Source organism: Kryptolebias marmoratus, linkage group LG12, assembly GCF_001649575.2.
Source record: "Kryptolebias marmoratus isolate JLee-2015 linkage group LG12, ASM164957v2, whole genome shotgun sequence".
NCBI classification, from domain to species: Eukaryota; Metazoa; Chordata; class Actinopteri; order Cyprinodontiformes; family Rivulidae; genus Kryptolebias; species Kryptolebias marmoratus.
The window spans coordinates 12,198,874-12,220,798 of NC_051441.1; the positions used below are offsets into that span (position 1 = coordinate 12,198,874).

Consider the following 21,925-nt stretch of genomic DNA (forward strand, 5'->3'; position numbering starts at 1 on the left):
AGGGAGGGTGGGGTGGGGTGGGGTGGAGGGGGCTGACAGGCTTGACACCTCTCTCCTCACCTGTCTTTCTGTCTTGCTATGTGTCTCTCACAAACGTGAGGAACACATCTGCACTTGTCCAGGGGGGTGCTGCTCTGTCAACAGCAGTTTTTTCCCCCTGCGGTGTGTACAGGGAACCTCTCTGCCGCTCTTCCTGTCCTTAAACCTCTGGCTTCCACAGGGCAGCAGAGCAGAAAGATAAGTGGACAGGCACCAGGGATGAAGAAGAAGTCGTGCTTTCAGACACTCTTTGCTCGTGTGTAACACCACAATAATGGCCTACTGGTGTGTGTGTGTGTTGCTCCTGGTTGGCTTGAGCGTATGATAATACCTGTGTGCCACCATCGTAGACATTAATCTGTGGAAGCATGGCACATAGACATATACAGCAGGAGACACCTGTGGAAATCAGTAATAACTTGATGTGAGTGTTCTTACCAAATTTAAAATTAAAAAGTAGCATTCTTGAGGGACTGCATATCTCCTGTTGTTTTGCAAGTTTTAAACAAAAATGTTGTGCAATCTGTTTGGAGTACATGTTGTGGAGGACTCTCAGCTACTACCACACCAAATTTTAGCTCAACATTTCTAAAATCAACAGAGTTATAGCCATTTTTGTGTCTGCTGAGGTTGATAATCTGTGGTGGCCATTTTGAATAGAGCTGATTGTTGATTGATTGTAGATGTACGTCCAGGGATCACTTTGTGAATGTTTCATTCAACAGTGGTTCATGGGAAATTTTGCTAACAGACAGCCAAACAACAACAACAAAAAAACAAGTGGATAGGGGAGAGAGAGAAAGGCAGTTACATGATCACCTGCCTTTCATGGCAGCAAAAGATAAAACCATCTACACTAAAGACATTAAATAACTACTTTTAGGAACTGAGCAAGGTCAACTTAAGGTCTGCGGGCCAGATCCAGCCCTTCTTACCCTTTTATCTGGCCCTCAAAATATTTTTTTGAAGTATAAGAACTGCCCTGCCATTCTGTGACATGATGAGTCTCTATAACTTCATATATTGCTGAAAAAGCTGAACATGTTTGGTGCAGACTTCTCATACAATTACCAAGTGATGACTGAGGGTAAATGGGAGATGCAACAACACAGGAAACAGAAATAGAACCAAAATGAGGCCAACAAAGATAACTAACAAAAACATGAACAAAAACCTCGAAATGAAACAAGACAGGCGCAAGAAATACACAAAACCTCACAAAATCAAATTCTTGTGAACTCACAGCCAAGAAAAAATGTCAGGTATCTGTCTTAAGCTGACAACATATATCTGAAAACCAAAGTCTTTTAAATCCTTTTGACAAAAAATATCGGCCAAGACTTGCCCTCAGCTAGGACCAGATTTTTAATTTTAGCCCTCTTGTGACTCCCCTGAGTTAAGGGAATGTTTACCCTTTTTTAATGTCTTTTTTTTAAATATATGATCTCCATATGATCACAACCAAAACTTATACTCCTTCACATAAATTTGTCAATATTTTTTTAATTAAATGTAAAAAAGTTGTATTGCATAAACTTTTGTCCATTGAAAGAAAAGCCTTATAAAATTTGTTGTTGTCACAGTTAGACAAGTCTGTTAGACTTTTAAGATATTTTCAGGTATAATTTTAATGTTCTGTTTAATGTTTATGCTCCCAAATTCTTACTGAAGACCTGTGTGTTGAATATGTGATATGTTAAAGACGGTGACATTGCCTGTGCAATATTTACCCTTTGCACAGGATGAACCATTCGTTTAGTGCAGTTTATCTAAGTAGGTCAGAGTAACCACATGTTTAGCTGCTGTGACGATTCATATTAGTTCAACAAACGGGGTGTGGTTGTGTAAATTGTTGCAGCTGTGGATCATAGTCGAATACATCATTTTTTCAACATGTTTAAGCTTGATTGTGTGGACTTTAAAGGACCCTCAGTGGGTTCTTATTTATTTTACTGAACTTTGAGCTAAGATAGCAGCTTCTTTTAACTCCAGAAAACCCTCGTCTCTCGCTCACCATCCAGTATGTTTCAAGCAGCACCTCCTTGCAGGCTTCAGAGACGACACGCTGCAAATGTTGCAGAGCAAGTGACCTACTTGTTGCTCACCTTATGTATATCTGCCCTGTCAGTATTGTTGAAAACGTTGTGAGTTATGCTGCAGAGCTCAGCTGAGGATGATAGCGAGGAGCGAAAACACAAAGAAGAAGTGGGTTTTCTCGTCCACGAGGTTGATGAACTTATCTGTGGCCTCAGCACAGATAGTTAACCGAACAGCTGAACGTCCTGCAGAGCAACACACAAATGCTCTCACAATTATTCAGTCTTTTTTTTAAAGTAATCTCGTCTCTTATTGAGGTTTCTGCTCTATATTACCATATCTAAATCATCAGATTGTGTAAACACACAGTTAAGCAGCTCAGTAATGGCTCCTATTTCCAGGAACCCTACACAGGCGACCCTGTCCGTTTCTTCTGCTTAATTTCCCACCATCACTGTATCTCTGAACTGCATGTTAGGGGCATTTGTTGGTCCAGCGAGAGGAAATTCCACAGGAGTGGATTTCTGTGGCAAAAATGTCCGGGTAGGCAGCCGAGGAGTGGCTCAAAGTGCAGTGCTGTCAGAAATTTATAAGGCAGAGTTAAAAATGTCACTCGCTGGTAAGGAATAAAGACAGTAATGACTGTGTAGACCTAAAAACATAGCATTAGGAGCTTTTAAAACTATGTTAATCTCTCACAAACCAGGTAATCCTAAAATTTCTGATGAGTTGCATTGAAAAATTTGAAGATTTGTAGGGTAAACTGAAAAACTCTTAAGATTTTTTTAAATCTAACACTTTAAAATGGAACATTTTTCCAGGTTGCAGCACTAAAACCGTGTCATTAAGCAACACTGACTGAAATATTTGCCGCCTCTTAAGAACAGATGTACAGGGTTTATTAACTGTTGATTGCAAGGAGTGGTAGCCATACTGAGTCAGTGTGTGAGGGGGAGGAAGTGATCCTTCTCAGGAGTCTCTCCGTCCTTATCAGCGCCATCAGGCCTTTTCCAGACCCACCATCGGGGACAGGCTTCCTGCTAATGACGCAACTGCTGCGCTGCTGCAGGGAAGCACCGAGGGTCACGCTGCACCTCAAACACAGCACGTCTTTGTTGGGTTTTAAAACTAGTATGTGCTGTCCTTCTTGTGATTGCAGAGAAGAAGAAAAAAGCCTGTGTCAACCTCAGTCCTGTGAAAGTCATTAATGCATTTCATGCTTTGGATAAAAACAACTAGTTGGCAGTGAAATATTTTCTGCTGCACGTCGAGTGGAAAGTGTTTTATTATTATTATTATTATTATTATGCAGGGACAAATGTAACAGAAATTTAGGCTTTGAGAGTTTTTATATTTTAAGTGTGCAGCATTTTGATTATTTTTGTTGCATTGATAACAGTAATTTTATTTGAACTGCAAATGAATCAACATTGTTCCATATTTTATTCAAGAGTATTTGTGAAGTTTATTAGCTTAATGGCACAGAAATTAATCTTAATAAGTTTAACTGAGGGGCCGTGTATGTGTGAGTTTTCTCTGGGCACTCCAGTTTCCTCCCACAGGCCAAAACATGAATGTTAGGTTCATTCATAACTCTAAAAATTGAGAGAGAATGGTTGTTTGTCTCATTTGTCTCTATGTGTCCCTGTGATGGACTTGTGATCTGTCCAGGGTGTCCCCGTCTCTCACACAGTGGAGACAGGCACCAGTTCCCCCGCAACTCAGAAAGGAAAAAAATGNGGGGGGGGGGGGGGTGTAAATGAGGACAGATTGTGCTTTGAGTAGCCTGGTTGGCTAGAAAGGTGCTATATAGGTACAGTCCATTTAATGCTGAATTAAAGATCTAAATGACAAGAGAAAACAATTTTTCTCATATAACATAGGAAAAATGCATGATGGATTATTTGCATGATCACCTGACTCCATTAGAAAAGACACAATAAAGAGCTGACATAAAAGAATAATTACAATGTGATCTTAATAGAACCATATCAAGGACAATTTTCTGCTTTTATTGTGAACTCGACAAGATTTCTTTTCTTTTTCTGATGGTTTTGTTTTTGGTCACCAACTCCCCCACTTTCAGTTCTGCACATTACAGCCTACATTGCTTCCTTGCAATGATAATCTGCAGTCTTTGCACCTTATTGTGAAATACCTCACTTTTCTCCTCTCTTTTTGCAACATTTCAAAAGTTCCTTTAGATCCTCTTGGCAACACAGAACCCCTTAACTCTTAAAGTGAGGAAATCTTGACGAAGGACTTCTGATAACCTCAGGTGTGTTTCCTAGAACTGCAACATTCAAGAGCATCCTGTGTGTGGCCAGCTGCAATGATTATAACGTGAAGCAGCTGTGGTATGAAATATTAGGTTTGTGTTGACAGTAACCTAATACAGCAGTAAACAGAGAGGCCTGTTGTGATGAAGCAAAAATAATAAAAAGAAGACTCACAGTGAAGCTCTGTTAATGCATGTCAGGAAGAGGATTTGAACTAAACCTATAATCAAAAGAATGTATCCTTTGAAAGGTTTATGATAAAATATACATAATTAACTTAAATGCAAGCATTTTCCTGACCCTTTCCTGAAGCTTCTCTTGTTTGATGATTTTTACAGTTTGGATCCTTTTACAGTCACGGCTGAGATTATTGGTTTGACAGATTTCTTGCTTTCTCCCAACCACAGAAGACAAAACTACAACTCTCCACAGCTCATCTACAGTCACGCTTAAAGAGGCAGAGAAAATGTGGCGCTGTGCTGCAGCAGCCACATCATGTGATTTTTTTTTTTTCCTTTTTTTCTTTTGGCGGTTTGACAATGTTTCAATGAAACACACGACTTCAACTGCTGCTTCTACAGGGAGTGTTTGTCCAAAAACATCACGCTTTGCTTCACGTCTTCCTTATTTGGTGGTTACTCTGTTTTGCGGCGTATTGGTTAGAGGCTAATGGGGTTCAGAAATCTACTTCGGTTTCAGGTCAAAAGCGGAGAAGCAGGGAAAGTGAGCAGGAATATGCTGTGAGATAAATGTACATGTGGTTTGTGTTATTTTTATTAGGATTATCTGTGTTTGGTTTGAGTCAGCATGTAGCAACTAGGAGACTCCTAATTGTTTTGTCCTTGATGCAGTCTCATAGTTTTCATCCAAAAAAAACTGAAGCACCGAGCCAATGCAATAACAACTAGACGCACAGGCAGTCGTCTAAGCGTGCACAGAGATAGGTAATTGTATCATCTTTTCAAAAAAAAAATTTTGATCTCGTATTCTTAATCCACACAAATCCCATGATGCAGTGACGTTATCAGAGGCGAACGGTTTGGCTCAAGCCAGGAAAAGAAAACATACTGTGTTTGCTTTACTCTCCAGCTGTGTTTCAGCACACACACACTCACACACACACAGAGACAGTAACATTTCTGACAAGGTTTCTGTCTCCACCGTGTCTGAGAGGACGTCAGTGTGTTGGCCTTCTGTCACCAGTCACGGAGAACAGAGAGCACAGTTCAGTGCAAACAGGTCATTTAACAGTCAAACAATGTGTTTTAGGGTAGTGTACATCGTTTTTGCTCCTGCCTAATGCTGCTGAGCCTCACACCTCCATAAACACGACAAATAATATCTATCAAGTAATGTTTAATTGAAGAACCTGTGAATAATACTTCTCAAATACAGTGAAAACATCTCAGTGAGCACGCTGCAGGATTTAAAAATGCAGTTCAAATCAATTCTTTGCAACAGACATGAATAAAAATCAAATGATAAATTTCTTTTAGCTAAAAAAATTACTGTTATTAGTAAAAGCATAGACAGATCTTTCGAACTGTAAGAAGTGCCACCAAGGCTGCACAAAGAGTGTTACAGCTAGCTGCTGCTGCTATTTGCAGTTGCAAATAACTGTAAAACCATGTAATGCAAAATAGATGTTGATGTCAAGCTTTAGAAAACAGCATTCACATGAACCACTGTGATATTCTAGAGATTCTAGGCGCTTTAGGACAGCAGTAATCCACTTTGGTCCTGGCTCATTCCGACTAGCTGTTAGCTCATCAGTCAGGTCAGAATTAGGCATCGTCCACACTAGAATGTTTGGCTTTTGTTTTTGTTTTCCCACATGAATATTTTAGTTGTTGTTTCTAAAAATGTTCTTGTAAGCACAGCATCGTTTCTGGAAATATATTTGTGCACATGGAGAGGTGGAAAACGACCCAGAAGGCTGTAATAACTATGCCAGGCCTATATGTGGTGCCATAACACTGCCTTGATAGTACACAAGAAACAAAAAAGGTAGAAGTGGAGCGTGCTCATAAAGCTTATTTGTTGGGTAGAAACTATAGACTGGGTATATTATACTGTACAGTCTGTGATTCCAACTGTAAACACAGAGAGAAGAAGAGACGAGGATGGGGATGTTGTGGACTGATGACAAAGTCCAATGTCTGCTTCTTGTCACTTTAAACTACAAAAACATAAAAGTGCAGGACAGTGAGTGTCGACTGGGAGTCGTGTCAGTCCAAATATGTGGACTAATGGACAATTTTCAGGTACAGAATCCAGCAAGGGACAACTAAAGGGAAGTGTTTTAAAGCTATTCTCAATGCTCACCTTTTGTAAATGTGTACTTGATGTATATTGTAGGGGTTTTTTTCTGCAACGTTTGTTTTTTGTACTTTTACAGCTACATAAAGAGATAAAATACTCTACATTTAAGGCGCAGGTAAATGTTTTTACTGCTTGTATATTTACTCTCCTTTCTTGCTATACCAGCGCAGCCAGTTGGGTTCATTTTGTTTTCCTGACTCGCATGTCTCTTGTGAGTTTATGTGTTTTATGTGAAGAAGAGGAGCAGACCCTGGCACTAACGTTTCCCAGGAAATAGCTCTATTTCTCACGACTCCATGTGAGCCACACCAAGGGCTTTTCGTCTCAGTCACAACATTTTTACCACTGTTTATTTTATGTCATCCAAACATAAGTCTGTATCTAGTAAAAACATACTATTCAAGAGACCAGAGAGCAGACACATGGACTTCTGCGAATGACCAAAGTTTAGGGTTATAGTATCAACTTTAGGGTATCCTCGCCCTGTGAAGTCATTAGATTAGAGGCGGAATTTAAAAAATCAAACTAAAACAAGCCGTATCAATACCTTGTTCAACAAACCTTGACAAAAGACACTAAGACACCCTGTAATGTTAGACTGAAAACCTTGCTGAAACACATCTAAGATGCGAAAACATTGAGTTAGAGGAAGAGGGCCTTGTTCTGTGGTGGTGCTTGGCTCGTCACCCTCGAAGCAAGCCAGATCTCTGTGCGGGCTGTGGGACAGACGCCATGTTGTTGCTCCACATTTTGTTGCTGCTTTGGTCTTCGAACCTCAAGAAGGTGAGCCAGGAGTCACCCGAACATCTGTCGGGGAGTTGAGCAGCTCTTAGAGAAGATCATGTACGAAACAGTAATATTAAGTTGAGGCTGCATGTGGCGGCAACACATTATTACAACCCAAGCATTAATGTGTAAGCTGCGTATCTGAGGCATTTTGATACAGAATAACGCCAAAGCAAAGAAAAAAAGGTTCTGATACACAAATCTGTTTTGAGTTTTTGTATTTATCCTTTAATCTTTTTTGGTGTGAGATCATTGGATTGTTTGCACATTTTCTGAAATGAAACCATGTGAGACATTTGGAAAGAAAAAAGACACTTTGGTGAAAGTATTGACAGCACATCGACACCCGAAACATGACCCCAACTGCAGTGAAAACAGTCAGCAGCTTAATGATCAATGTGGTGGACAAGAATTGCTACAGTATCCACTGGAATTAATTGGAGTGGCATGAAGTTTGGCAAAATATATAGAACAGTACTTGTATTGTAAAATTGTATGTAAGTAAAATACTTGGAAAAAATACTGTTTTATATATCTCTGCAGTTCAAGTAAAAATAGTTATTGCTGAAAGATGAAAGGGTGCTCATGTGTTCTTCTGTCTGTTGTGTTTGCAAAATATCTCTTGAACCCCTGGATGGACTTTATTGAAACTCTCTGCGTAAAACTGATCACCTTTTGGAGTTAACTGGACTCAAGATGGCCACCACAGCTAATTAACTTTAGCAAGCACAAAAAATGGCTATGACTTGGTCAGATATTGAGCTAACTCGTGGTGTGGTAGTACCTGAGAATCGTCCCCAACATGTAACTGACTGCATGAGATCTTTACTTCAATTTTTGGCATTAACTGTTGGAATCAACCATATTGGTTGTTAGCAAAATATCTCAAGAACCACTAAACGGACTTTAACGAAACGCTTAGAAATTTATCACTGGGTGTACATCTTCAACTGATTAACTTTAGAAGTCAGGCCAATATAAGATAGCTGCCCATGCTACATGCTATGAGCAAAAACAAAAATGGCGATAACCCAGTGAGATTTACAGATATTGAGCTAAAGATTTGGTGGCAGTAGCTGAGAGTCACTCACAACACCTATACTGAGCGCTAACAGATAATATTTTCCAGGTTTGGCTATAACTCTCATTTCTCAACTTAAGATGATTTTAGTCTTAAAGTGGCGCGAAAGGCGGCGGGCGATATGCATTCCTTCAAGGATATCTAGGCCTTCAATTTATATTAAACCTGGGAGCATCAGGTTCACCCACCCTATAGCGCACAACAGAACCACGCAAGTTGCAAAAAATAACACATAAAGCACTAAGGAAACGATAAATGAATTCGTTTTATTTATAATGACGTCATTAATTACAGCTGTTGTGGGGCGTGGCCTGAGCAGGTGCGCGAGACGAGCCTAGAGGAAGACAACGGTTAGTTTAAGCAATATATACATATCAGTATGAATGCCCCCTAGAATATGTGCTAAAAGGCCTTTCATAGATACATCTGCTGTCAGTGTTTGTAACATTTCAATTAATTTGTACGTGGGAGTATTTCCAGGCGCTGCTTGTTGAGAATACCGTTTCTTCTTTGGTTTGTTTTCGAGTGGATTAGCATTCGCTAACGACATGATAAAGCGCTGCGTCAAGCGCGTGAAGTCAGGTAAGATTTGCTAGTTAGCTCTTTAGCTAATTCAGGGAAAGTTTGAGCGATTTGTGCGTGAAACGAAGCGCAAGAGGAGCGCTCCTGTTGGCACGGCGAGGGCTAAGTATTTTGTGTCGCTTACTGTATCTGAGTTTGTGTTTTGTTTTTGGTAGCAGTGTCTGTTTAACAGAGTTTTTAAATCCATCATTCGTTCACAGGATCACTATTCTGCCTTCAACTCATGCTGCTGCTTCCGGATAGTCTATAAAAAATGGCTGACTTTGCTTTCCTTGAAAAATAAGCTTGAACTCAATTCAAAATAAAACGCTTAAAAAGGTTTGGTTCTTATTTTGAACATGGTAGGGTCAGAAGGATAAAAAAGTAATAATAAAGACAACTAACGCTAAAGGATTTAAAGTTTTCTTTTAGCATATAACACACACACACACACACACATCATTATGTAAATATTACACACACAGGTACACATACACATGCACTCATGGCCTATAAAGTAATCAGCTCCTCCTCAGCTAAATACTGTTTGAATGTAATGTATTTTTAATGTTCTTTTAGGTTTTTTTATATAAGAAAATTGAAAAATCATGTCAATCACCCAAATCATGGCAATGTCTAACCACAGATGTTTGTGTTTTCCAGCACTGAAGCGGTCATTTGAGGTGGAGGACACAGATGCATCCACAAACCCATCGCCTCTGTCTCGCCGTACCACCAACCCTCTCCGTTCGTCCACGTCCTCCACATCCAGCCAGCGGAGCTATGACCTGAGCTCCCGCAACTCGGACTACTCCTCCTCCAGATCCACCGTCTCCGAGTCCTCCAATCTGCGTTCCCCGAAGACGGGCATGAGGCGCATCGAGTTGTCAGGAGGTCGGAACCCCGATGCGGCCTCTTCCCGCCGGACAGAAATGTCCATTGAGGTCTCCTCCAAACAGGTCGACAACTCGCCCAGTGCTGGCATCGCCCGCTTTGGCCTCAAACGGCCAGAGGTGAGCCTGAGCAGCCGAAGTAATGCCCTGGACAGCTCCTCCAACTCTGTGAACAGGCGGGCAGAGTTCAGCATCACAAGACCCCAAGATCCCCCTGCCCCGCCCAGGAGGGTGGATGCCCAGTTGTCCTCTACCCCTGTCTCTAGGATCCCTGAGCCCCCTCAGAGAAAAGCAGAGCCCCCTTCTCCTCACCTCAGCCCAGTTGACGGGTTCTCCAGGAGACCAGAGATGCCCGTCTTCAGACAGCAGGACAGTTTGGTGTCGGGCAACTCAGTAGAGAACAACCACACGCCACCTGCACCCATCACCCCTCTGCCATCCATGACAGAGCCGCAGGTGGAGAAGGTGGTGTCACCTGTCACAGAGGCACCCACAACCCGACCGACAGACAGTGAGTACCTGCTCAGTCCAATCTTTTTTTTCTTGATTTTTAGGTAGACGCAACTACGTTATGAAGTAATTTAATCCATCCTCCTCTAGACGAGGTAGAGGTTTTTACTTATCATCCACAGCTGAGTTGCCATGTGGCACTGAGATGATGCCGAACTCAAACTGAGCTTTTCGTGCTTTGTAGTAACTTGTACTGTAAGAAGAAGTAATCAAACCATTACTTTTCGCCACTCAGATGAAGCAGTTGTCACTGTGTTAGGTTTTAGCTGCACGTTTGTAGGATCTGTGTTCAAATTCAGTATTAGCAAACATGAGTTGGGTTCTTGTTATAAGAGGTAAAATGGGTTTACGAGTTCAAGTGTTTTTAAAAGTTTGAGTTACTCGCTTTTTTAGCTCGCCTTCATACTGCTGTGTATCTGTTTGTGTGCCTCTGCTTTTCAGGAGCCAGCTGTGCTCGAGCGTTGCTTTTTTTTTATTTTCCTATTTTTTTGGTTCAGTAGTATCGAGGCGTAGGCAGCAGGGAGCTGATGCATTCCAAATCTGGAGGTCATAAAACCATTTACATAAAAATAGACTCAAACTTCCACTTTTTATTGTTTGTTTTTTGGTTTCTCTCTCTTTCTGTTCAGTAAACAAAGGAAAAAAAAAACCTCAGCTCTGTTTCTACTTTATGCAAAGAAAGATTTAATTTTTGAACTTTCTCTCACTGCTGCAGTGGTGAATCAGTTGGCACGGGAGCATGTTGAATATCTGAAGTGTGGCCTTGTGTAAGCAGATAGGAAGTGAACAATAAAAAGGGGGAGGATTAAGTCTCAAGTTGTGCCACATTTGGCTCGGATTACCACCTTCCTGCTCAGCTGAGCACGGGGAGGGAGGCCCTGCAAGAAGGAAACCGGGGGACGAAGAGAGGAGCTGCAAAGAGACAGACAAAACAGGAGGGTTGTGGAGAAGAGAAATTTAGAGAGACAAAAAAATGTGCAAGAAAGTGCATGCTTCGAGTAACTTTTTTTTTTTTTTGCAGTGCAAAAACAAAATGAGAACAGAGCTCCAGGTGGCTTAGTCTTCAGAAAATGTATCTGTTTGTGTTTTGGATTCTCAGGAAGTGAAACTAAAAGTTTTTATTTCCTCTTGTTGACTTGTGTTGATGCTCGTATCACCACTGCATCCGATTCTGAGTCGGATGTTGATATGTGGCCAATTTGGCCTTTGAATGTTTTGTTGTTTTTGTTTGCTAAAGGGTTTGTGTGATCTATAAATAAGATATGGTTGTCTTTAATTATTTTCTGCATGTTCGCTCATGTGGACACCAAGTGTAGGTTTAAGAATGTCTTGCCCAGGGGAGAGTGATGAACGGGCTGATAAGTGATGTGCTGTATCTGTGGAGGAAGCAGAACAGCACTAGGTGCTGTAATGACACGCTTTGTTTCGACTCATTTGTCGACTGGAACCATAAGCAGCTGCATCCAGCCTCGGAGCCCCTCAGCAGGATGTGGTCTCATGTTTATAAGCAGAGAAAAACACATGCATTCACTGTGAACGTAGCTCAATTTAATTACCTGTCCTTTTTCTTGAGTTTAATTTTTTTTTTTTATGTCACAATCAATGCATTATCTGGTAAATTGAGTTATTGTGAAAGCCTAAACTTGCATGTTGTTTCGCAACTTCTCGTTTTTAATGCAACATTGCTTTTTTTTGTTTTTCCTGTTTCCAAACAAAAAAAAAAAATAATAATTTCGCTGCTATTCTATCTGAAAGTATAATTTGCATAAACAGTTTAGAGTAAATGAAAAGTGAAATTTTATCTTCTGTTGTCAGCGTTCATTTATTCTCATTAACTGGAGCAAAGCGAGGGTTCAGGTTGGAGATGGGTGAGGCATGGTGGTTTTATTCAGAAGAAACGGCTTCAGATAAGAAATTCTGTGGAATGGCTACATGTTTAGTGTGTGTGTTTTCATACAGAAGGACTGTTTATCTCAGTTACACACCATTTTCTTTACAATTAAGATTCTTAATTTTTGGTTTGTATGAACAAGCTGATGCGGAGGTGTATTAATGCATAAAACGGATTATGTTGGCAAAATCTAAATGTGCAACTGCTATAAAGCAAACTAAGAAAGATCCCCACAGCATCCTGAGTTCATGTGGTCTGATTTAATTAACCCTGTGTGAGATTTTGAGTTAAGAGTTTGATTATACTATAATGGCAGGATGCTTATGTCCGAGCTGATCTCTCAAGTCTTAAAATGTGACAAAATATTAACCTAAAGTAAGGTTGTGCTTACTGGATTTGTTTGAGACAGAACATGCTAAAAGGAAAAGGAAAGTAGTTGAAAAAAGTATAGTTAAAGTCACTAAAATACACTATCCCTAAGCTAAAACACACAATGTAGTGAACAACACAAAGGAGATTTGAAAAAAATACTTTTTCTGTTTTGTTTTTTTTTTCTTTGGATCATATTGGTTTTCAGTTGTCCTCAGATCTGTCTAAGTTTTTCACAGAATACTGTACAAAGTGACAACAAAGCAGTTTTAGGCATACGTGTAAAAAAACTACTAGTTGTAGTTAAATTTGTTCACTTTTGTTTATTTGGCTGTTGTCCTACTGAGCAAACCCCAAATCTGAGCAGTTTATCTGGCTGAACTTTAAGAGTTATGAAGCTGTTTTGCAATTGAACATGTTCCAGTTTTGTTTTTATTTGTGTGTAAAAACTCTCCACATGAGGTGTGTGTGTGTTTACATACATTCAGTGTTCGAACCAAATCATTTTGAAGACATTCAATTTGGAAATAAAAGTTTATTAATGACCAGCAAAGACATTAAATTGCTTAAAATCTTTTGATCTTAATAATTTTCATGAACACAAATAGTCAGCAATCTTTGATTCTAAATCCAGTGTAATTACAAACAAACCAACACATCCCAAAATGCAACATAGAAACTGATTCTTTTAAGTATTAAAGCACAAACTTTAAATCTTTCCATTCACTGTATTATTATTTTTTTTCCGCAGCAAGAGGAACATTTCTCCACATGCTGACTGCGCCTGCTGAAGGAAATTGAGCAAAAAGCTTTTCCTTTTTTTTTGACTTTTATTGTTTTAAGTTCCTTATTTTTCAGACCAAACAACCAGCTGTATTTGAATCAGATCTTAGATCAGAACTCATCACTCCACAGCTCTTTCAGCTGAGTTTACAACAGTTTATGATGTCCCATTATCTTATCTATCTTGTGCTCGTCTCGAGTGTTAACACTCGTTTTCTATTTTGGAAAACATTACCAATCTCTTTTACACAAACATAAAGGCCTTTTCATGAGCCAAGTCTTTTACACATAAGAATGAATTTCTTTTTTTTTCTGCCATTAACCAGTTATGTGAAGAGATAAAGCACACAATAAAGCATACACACTTAAACATTTGGCTTGGGATTTAGATTATTTGATTGCAGACTGTTTCATTGAACTTAAAGTAAAAAAACAAAAAAACAAAAACATAATGACTCACTAAACATTGTTGAGTAAACAAGCAATTTATACAGCTAACAGAATCTTGAAACTGCAGAAGCTTTTATGTGCAGCATCGGTCTTCGTGATTATTTTCCTAATTGCTGTCACACCATGACCCAACACAGAGTCACTAATATCAGATTACATGTTGTTGTATGATGAATGACAGGAGTGCTTTTTTGTATGCAGCAGAAAACTAGTTGTACAGCTGAATTACATTATACAAAAGATTTATTGCTCTATCACAAATGCAGCATTTTTTTTTTTTCTGAACATACTAAAGAAAAAAAAAATTGATTCAAGATTTGCTGGCTTGCTTGTTTGTTTGTTATTGTAATTGTAAAACACCACATTTATGTTTTACATTTGTTGTTTCAGATGGGGTCTGAAAACATGGCCACTCCTCTCATTTCACATTTTCAGGTTATTTTCTCATATTGGCTGAGGATATCATTAAAACGAAAATGATGATAATGACAACGGCAACAGCAACCACAACACAACAGTTCATGTTATCGTTTCCTGTGTTAGATGGAGGCGTGTAATGGAACTGGTTGGAGTAGCGAGGTCCCTGTGAATGGGATGTGTTCCCAAAGCTGCCTGTCTGGTGACCACCATGAAATTGTTGCATTTCATTGCGGTTGTGCCTCCTGAACTGTTGTAAAAGTCACCTCATAGGTACGGTCAGGATCGTATCTTGACTCGCCAGGACCGTGTTGTGACTCGTCATGCTCAGTGATGAAGACTCGAGTTATCTGTCCATCTCTGTTGGCGCTAAATACAATCCGAGCTCTGTTCCCTGTCCCTCTCTGGGAGTTGCATAGATCTGATGGAAGTGAATGTGATGTTTCTCGATAAATATTACCAACCGTGTAGTAATTGTGCCCCCTAGGTGGGTTTTCCAACACGTCGTCATAGTTTCCGTAGTGATGTGAGCCATATTCATTGTTTGGGTCAAAGGTCAGCTGAATGGTGTTACCGTAAATGTTAACTGCGTTGGCAAACCATTGAAGCAGCTGTAAAATGTTGGTGCGCTCTTCTTGGTAAATGTTTTTCAGCTCATTAATGGAGTGCAGACGTCTTCGAGCGGTGGACACGTAGGTCAGGGTGAGGAGCAGAACTACACAGAGTTTTGTGATTTTTCTTGACATCTTCAAACCCTGTGAAGACATTTTAGATGTTGTGGATTTTCTTTCCATACATAGTTAAACATTTGTTTTTCTCACAAGATTCTTTTCTTCTCAGAGAATCTTAAATTTATTTATTTAGGACATCTTCAAACCCTGTGAAGACGTTCCAAAATGTTAAACGTTCAGTGATCCTGCTCATGGTTGCATCTGATGAGTTGATAAAATGTTTAAATTTTGATAAACCAGATGCCTAACACATCTTGAAAATGATTGACATGAGTGTTAAAATAGCATGGAATCAAGTTTGACTTGTTGAATTTTCTAGATGTTTGTGAGCTGTAAAAGCCACAAGGAAGAATTTGACTTAGTGTACTAATGACGTGAGAAATGTGGGCTTAGTCTTTGTAATTGAAAGTATGTTACAAATCCAGTTTTTACTGTCTAAAGGAAGTAGCTTTATTCTGAGGTTTTGTTCATCTTGTAATTTTCCAAGTTACCAACTGAGATTCTAAAACCAATCTGTGAAAGATGGTTTCTAAGTAAAACACCTCCTGAAGGGGTCTTTGATTATTTGCATTTATACCTAATAGATGTTGTAAGACTTAAATAAAGTAAATGACAAACTTGTTGTTCAGCAGTGCCAGCACTTGGCAATTTTATGAAAAACATTTGAAGTAAACCACAATATAAATGCATTTTTGTCTTTTTTTGGTAAATTATAAGACAATTACTGCAAGGCATTAATTTTCAATTAAACTTGTTGTTATTAAACTCAACAACAGTTTTAGATAAGAATGACAGTGTATTTTGTAATAATACGTGAAACAACCAATGGGAAATAACTACATTGTCTGTAAATAAAGGGGAGAGGTGTTGCCAGATATATGGTCTATAGGATTATTTATATATATATATATATATATATATATGTGTGTGTGTATATGTGTGTGTGTGTAAAATATATCCTTAGAAATTAACTTGTTGCTGCACAGATTCAGTGAAAACATTCTTTACAATTTTACTTCAAGTAAAGCAGTCATTAAATTTTAGTTGCAATTGTACATACAGATTGACCAACAAAGCTGATTTTTTTTTTAATATAATTTTTTTTTATTTATAGACTTTAATCTGGCATTATAAAGTGCAGTTTATTACCATCTAATTACATACAAGTACAGTGAACTCACTCAAGCGTTTGTGTGTGTGTGTGTGGTTCAGGACAATCACAACAATACAGTACAAATACAGATTTTGACTTGGGTGTCTTCTTGACATCATTGACAGGAATTCTCTTTAAATCAGTTCAATGATACAAATGTTTTAATAGTTGTGCTGAATTTAACTCATGATTAAAACTGAGCTGCAGTAAAAAAAAAGGCATGATTTCAAATTCATTGCTTTCCATATTACAGTCTGTTTTAAAAGGTTGTCATCCATGCATCTCTTGCAGTCTTTATTCCCTCCAGCTTGGAGTGCAGGCTTTCTCCACCTCATCACGCAGTATGAATCTTGCTTGGATTCCTGGAGCAATTGTCATTCCTGAGTGATACTCGTAGACAATATCGTTTGAAAAGTTCTGAAACCTAGACTCAGTGTTGAGTTGAAATTTTGTTGCCCACTGCCATTGCCACCATTCATATTTGTTTGTGGCTTTATTTGCAGAGCTATAAAACCCAATCCACGAGTCTTTGAATTTGGTCCTCCAGTCACCAAAAGAGTTTTTCACATATATGCGAGCACAAGCCTTGCCATCCTTTACAAACAGCTGCAGGCTTGCATTGAAGCCTTCTATGCTGACTGCTGGGGGATTCTTAAACTCGGCGCCTCTCTCGATCTCCTCTCCAACGCGTGACCAGAAGCAACAAATTTTCTTCACTTTATGCAGCCGAACCTGAAGGCCTTCATTCAGTGAAACCGAGGTGTCATAACTGCCTGATTTATTGTTTCCAATAGACTTATAAGTCAGTGCTTTCTCCTCTGCATCATTCTTATAAAGCACAACCATTACACCTTCATTGATAAGATGAACAGGAACTTTGCTCCACAGAATTCTTGCCTTTCCATTTGAACCTGTCATCACCTGAAGTTTCATTTCATCCCTCTGATTCTGTAGGATAGTTCCATAAATCCTAGAATAATCATACGGCCTTCTTTCTGGAATATTGACAACAAAATCAGGCTGTTTGCTTTTTCTTGTTGAAGACTGTCTCCTGTTTGGTTGGTTGGAGGACTGCTTTTCCTGGATCACCATATACAAGAATAGCCCAAGACAAGCAAGCTGCCCCCATGAGCTTGTAATGTACCTTAGCTGGGCATTATTAGTGTTACTTCCAAAGCGATTTCTGAGATCCATCAGATTGTCATTTTCCTCCTCGGAGAATTCCCTGATCTGCCTCAAAAGGTTGGTGCTGACTTGGTAGGTGTGTGCTGGATCATATCTCGTCCCCTGATTATCAGATGTTTCAAAATGCTGCGTAATGTACACCCTGTCTATCTGTCCACCTTGCCCGCCCACATTCTGTTCTCTGACTCTAAATATGATCCGGTCCCGGTTTCTTCCCTCATATCCGTGTCGTGGATGGACGACATAAGATGGAAGTTCAGACGACATTTCTTGATTGAGGTTACCGACAGTGTAGTATCGGTATCGTATGTTTCCCTGAGGAAGTGGATCTAACAGCCTTTCGTAGTTTCCGTAGTGATGTGAGCCATAATCCCCACTGTTTGGGTCGAAGGTCAGCCTCATGACATTGTTGTTGTTGATGTCAATCGTGTCGGCAAACCAATAAAGTAGCAAAAGGCTGTGTGAGGGTATGGTCTGTCCAAATTTGAGTCTCCTTAGATCATCAATTTTATCAAGCTTTTCTATGGCTGATGCAGAGGTGAAGAAAAGTAGCAAAGCCACACAACTCACTATAGCTCCTGACTGCTTCATCATCCTGCAAGATAAAAATATATATATATATTTGTTATATTATTATCAGCTCATACAAGTTGTAAAGAGTACTTTGTTTTACCATTCTAAAAATGTTCTAAGAAGATAAAAATATAGAAACAGCCTTTGCTTTTTTATTCATTCCTCTCATTTAAAAGAGATGACAATAGGATTCAAAATCTAGGAACTCAAGCTTCCAGTACAGGTGATACAGGATAAAAAGTCAAGTTTTTCAGTTTTAGGTTTTTTGTTGTTGGTTTTTTTTTTGTTCAGAATCCCCCCCCCCCACACACACCCCCCTTTCTCTTTATTTTGTTTAAGTTCTGATTGGTCAGAGAGTGCCACTTAGCACTCATTTGATACTAAGGTTTAGTTGTTTAAACCTCAAAACCTCTTTCCTCATTTTCACTTGTCGAGTCTTTTAAGACGCCCTGCAGTAAAAAAAAAGACAATTTTTAACCGAAAGGCTAAAGTGTCAATTATAAAGACCGAACAAACTACAACATCATGATTTTGTTTTTTTCCTCTTCTATTTTCACTTCATAAATTCTGAACTGTGATCAATGTAATCATTTCCTGGTAGAATGAAAGGAAGAATGCTTTAAGTATCATGTCTCTACATGTGCTTTTGTTTTTAAGTTTTTCACTTGTATATAAAGAGTATCATGGAGGTTTTTTTTTTTTTTTTTAGATATCATTCAACATAATCTACTTATCAGTATCAGAGATGAGGGGGAAATAAACAACAGTGTTAAAGCTTTTGTCCTCAGACTAATTTTAGATAATTATTGCAGTTTAGTAAATAAAATTTAAACATTTTCAACCATGAAAGAAGAGAGCTTACCTGCATTACTCTGCTGCTGACAAAGCTTGTGATTTCTGTCTGTGCCAGAACTGTTGTAGCCTCATGTAGGTTGCAGTTTCCTGCATAATGAAACCAGATCTCAGCATTTCATTGACAGGATTATCAGGAAGTGTGGTAGTACAGCTGTTTACTGGTCAGAGTTGTGCTGTTAGAGCCACACCCATTGGTTTCAAAGGTCTCCGTAGATCTAATAAATATTTACCTGTGTATTAGTGATAAAGATAAACGACTGATACGCACATCTTGTCCTATCTGTAGCTTTGCTGTGACAGAGTTTAGAGTGAGAAAAGGCTTTGTAATTGCAATATTTAACGGCGCTGCACATCGTCTGTACAGCTGCCTGCTCTCCTGCAACTCCACCAGCAACCAGCAGGAGATGCTGTCACACAGGTCAATGGCCTCATACATGCAGATTGTGAAGCTTTTAAATTATTTATTGTGTTTGTAGTTGAAATAGAAACAGCTCTCTGGCTCTTGGCACATGCACATGACATTGTTTAGTTGGGAACCTGCAGAGCGTGATTACCAAAGCACTGACAGTCTCATGTTTACTGTGAATCCTCCGAACTGAGGAAGTACTTCCGCTTTTCCCCAGAGAGGTGGACCCAAGTGACACCTTCCAACACAGACACACAGTGTTTCCATTACTTCAGAGGAGTCTGCTCTGACTAGCAATTATTTTCTGGAACATACTCTTACCCAGACTCTTAAATTAGGTCTTCCTTCTGAAATGTTTTTATTACATTTTGAGAATTTTAAGTGGTTTTTTTGCACCCAAACAAATACACACACACTCTTGCACGAAACTAAAGATACTCTTAAATTTCATTTAAACATTTGGACAGAAAGAGTCTACGATATCGTATCTCTGCCTTGTCATGCACAGCAACCCACAAAATACTTATCCCCCTTTTTTTAAAATCATGTCAAAAAGATGTTAAGAACTCAAAAAATAGGATGCAAGATAAACTTTTTTCTTTTTCTGTGGAGAGGAAAAAAGCAACCCGTGACTTAGTCGGCCAGTAGCTCAATGCTGCTTCTGTGTGTGTTAGTCATTGAACAGCTGCAAAGACGTCTGACAGGGGTCTGCCATCCCTGTCTGCCTGCCAACACATGACACCGTTTTGGCGAAGCATTCTCCACAGATATCAGTCCCTGACACCGGCTTTCTGTCATTACAGCCCCAACCCTTCACAATGGAGATCTTTTTATCTATACAGACCATGTCCTCCAGCAGAGCGGTTCATAAGAGTAGATCAAGTAAAGTTGGATCAGGCAAAAGATGACTCACCCTGCATGCACGCAGGGTCAGAGAGAAGTCAGCATCTTTTTAAGAAGAAGCTCGAAAACAGAAGTATCTTAAAGGTTGATTTCGACCTACGAATAACTCCATCATTGGCAGTTTTGGGCTCGACGCAGTGTTAAATCGTCTGGTGAACTGAATGTGTTGTATTGTTTGTGACAGCAGGGACAAATGTAGTTTTTTTTTTTTTTTTACAATCTGAGAAGCTCTGGACAAAGGTCAAAGTGCTTGGTGTTTTTAAATGAATGTTCGAATGAAACTTGAGGAGACTGACTCCAGAGAGGCTGTGAAGTGGGAAAAGGGCAATAAATGCTCAGAGTTGAGCAGACTGTTGCACAAAGCCCATAATTTGTCTTTATAACAGCAGAAAAACTTTCACATGACATTAGTTTTTCTAATTGGTTAAATCTGGGTTTTAATAGTTTTTTTGCTTTAAAAGAAAGAGTCACAGTATTTATGACGAGCTTTATTTCTTGCATATTTGAGATGAATAACAGCAGAGTAATAGCTTCAAACTGTTACTTCTGCAAATTCACCAGTATAGCTTTAGTGGTTTTAACAAGGCTTTAAAATCCAACCCAAGTTCCTGTTTTGTGCATGAAAATAGAGTTCAAGTGTCGTTCAACCCATCAAGAAGCAAAAAAAATCATCTAAAACTGTCCGGTTTTTGTGTGTCTGGTTTGGGTGTTTTTGTTTCATGTTGGCTTTAAAGACTGACGGATGAAAATAGAAAAGATAAAAGCTGAAGGGTTGTAAAGGAGCGAGTCTCTGAAACAAGTGTAGCGGAGGCTTAAATTCTCCATATTTGGTGAAACCTGTGTTTTGATCAGCCTTATGTAATTATCTGTGTTTGTGTTCAAGATTTCCTAAATGTACTAAATGGAACAAGCAGCAACCTTTAAGGATGGGGAGAATTGTTTGCACATTGAAACCACACAAATCCATCTTTTCAATCCCCCCCCCCCCCCNTGTGTGTGTGTGGCTGTAAAGTTGCACAAGTGGACCTGTAATTACACTTTCTGAGCAAAGGAAAACAGATGTTTTGTTGTCTTTAAATACACAAAAATGCACCAAATTATTTTCAAAATGGATAAAATGAGGGGTTTGATTAGTGTAATTAATGCAGCATTTTCAAACTAAAGAGAAATTTGTGATATTCTTCAGAATTTTTCAATTTTTATGCTTTTATTTATGTAAATTTTTTAAATGACAATCTGGCATCATGCTACCAATAATTTCTTGTGTAATAACAACATTTGTTCTACAAATATTAGTCACTCCTCCACTTTCTGTGCAGTAATTTTGATCTTTCAGAATCAGTTATTTTTATTTTTTTATTTCCTCAAACCTGTGAGGCTGTGATATTGTAGGATTGTCGAGCCCTAAAATGTCAACACAAATACTGTAACAGAAAGCAGAGTTGGTCAGCAAAGCAGGACATGCAGTATCAGAGGAAGTCTGATGACGTCAGATCTGTGTGAGAGAACTGAGTGGGATGTTGACCCCCAAAGAGCCGATGAGGTGGTCAGATCAGTCCAACTTTGCCATCCTAGACTCCCAAGACATTTTACAAGTCTGCTAAAGTGATCCAATGACTCTTTAGGGACACACATTTTCTGTAATGCTGTTTAAATACATTCTTTGTCTCTGTCCACAGTGATTACATTTTTTTTTTTTTT

At 39.1% G+C, this 21,925-nt stretch overlaps 2 protein-coding genes across 5 annotated transcripts in view; one reads left to right on the top strand and one right to left on the bottom strand.

Annotated features, from left to right (window-relative positions):
* LOC108239319 (septin-9) overlaps window positions 1-21,925 on the top strand; it is a 63,137-nt gene that overhangs the window by 24,776 nt on the left and 16,436 nt on the right. For 3 of the 4 annotated variants that reach the window (XM_017421965.3, XM_017421968.3, XM_017421966.3), the window contains one exon: window positions 9,769-10,509. In XM_017421965.3, the coding sequence (XP_017277454.1) occupies window positions 9,769-10,509 (741 nt within the window). Of the gene's footprint in view, window positions 1-9,077; window positions 9,127-9,768; window positions 10,510-21,925 lie in introns of those variants that run through there. The other variant, XM_017421967.3, reaches the window with a different exon arrangement.
* LOC108239321 lies at window positions 16,230-19,190 on the bottom strand. The gene is made up of 3 exons (XM_017421970.3): window positions 19,146-19,190; window positions 18,923-19,002; window positions 16,230-18,082 (listed from the first exon to the last, which is right to left on the bottom strand). The coding sequence occupies exon 3, from the start codon at window positions 18,079-18,081 to the stop codon at window positions 16,597-16,599; it is 1,485 nt and encodes a 494-aa protein (XP_017277459.1). The 5' UTR covers window position 18,082; window positions 18,923-19,002; window positions 19,146-19,190; the 3' UTR covers window positions 16,230-16,596.

Excerpts from the sequence above, each read along its gene's own strand:
- LOC108239321 (XM_017421970.3), bottom strand. The coding sequence starts at position 18,081 with ATGATGAAGCAGTCAGGAGCTATAGTGAGTTGTGTGGCTTTGCTACTT.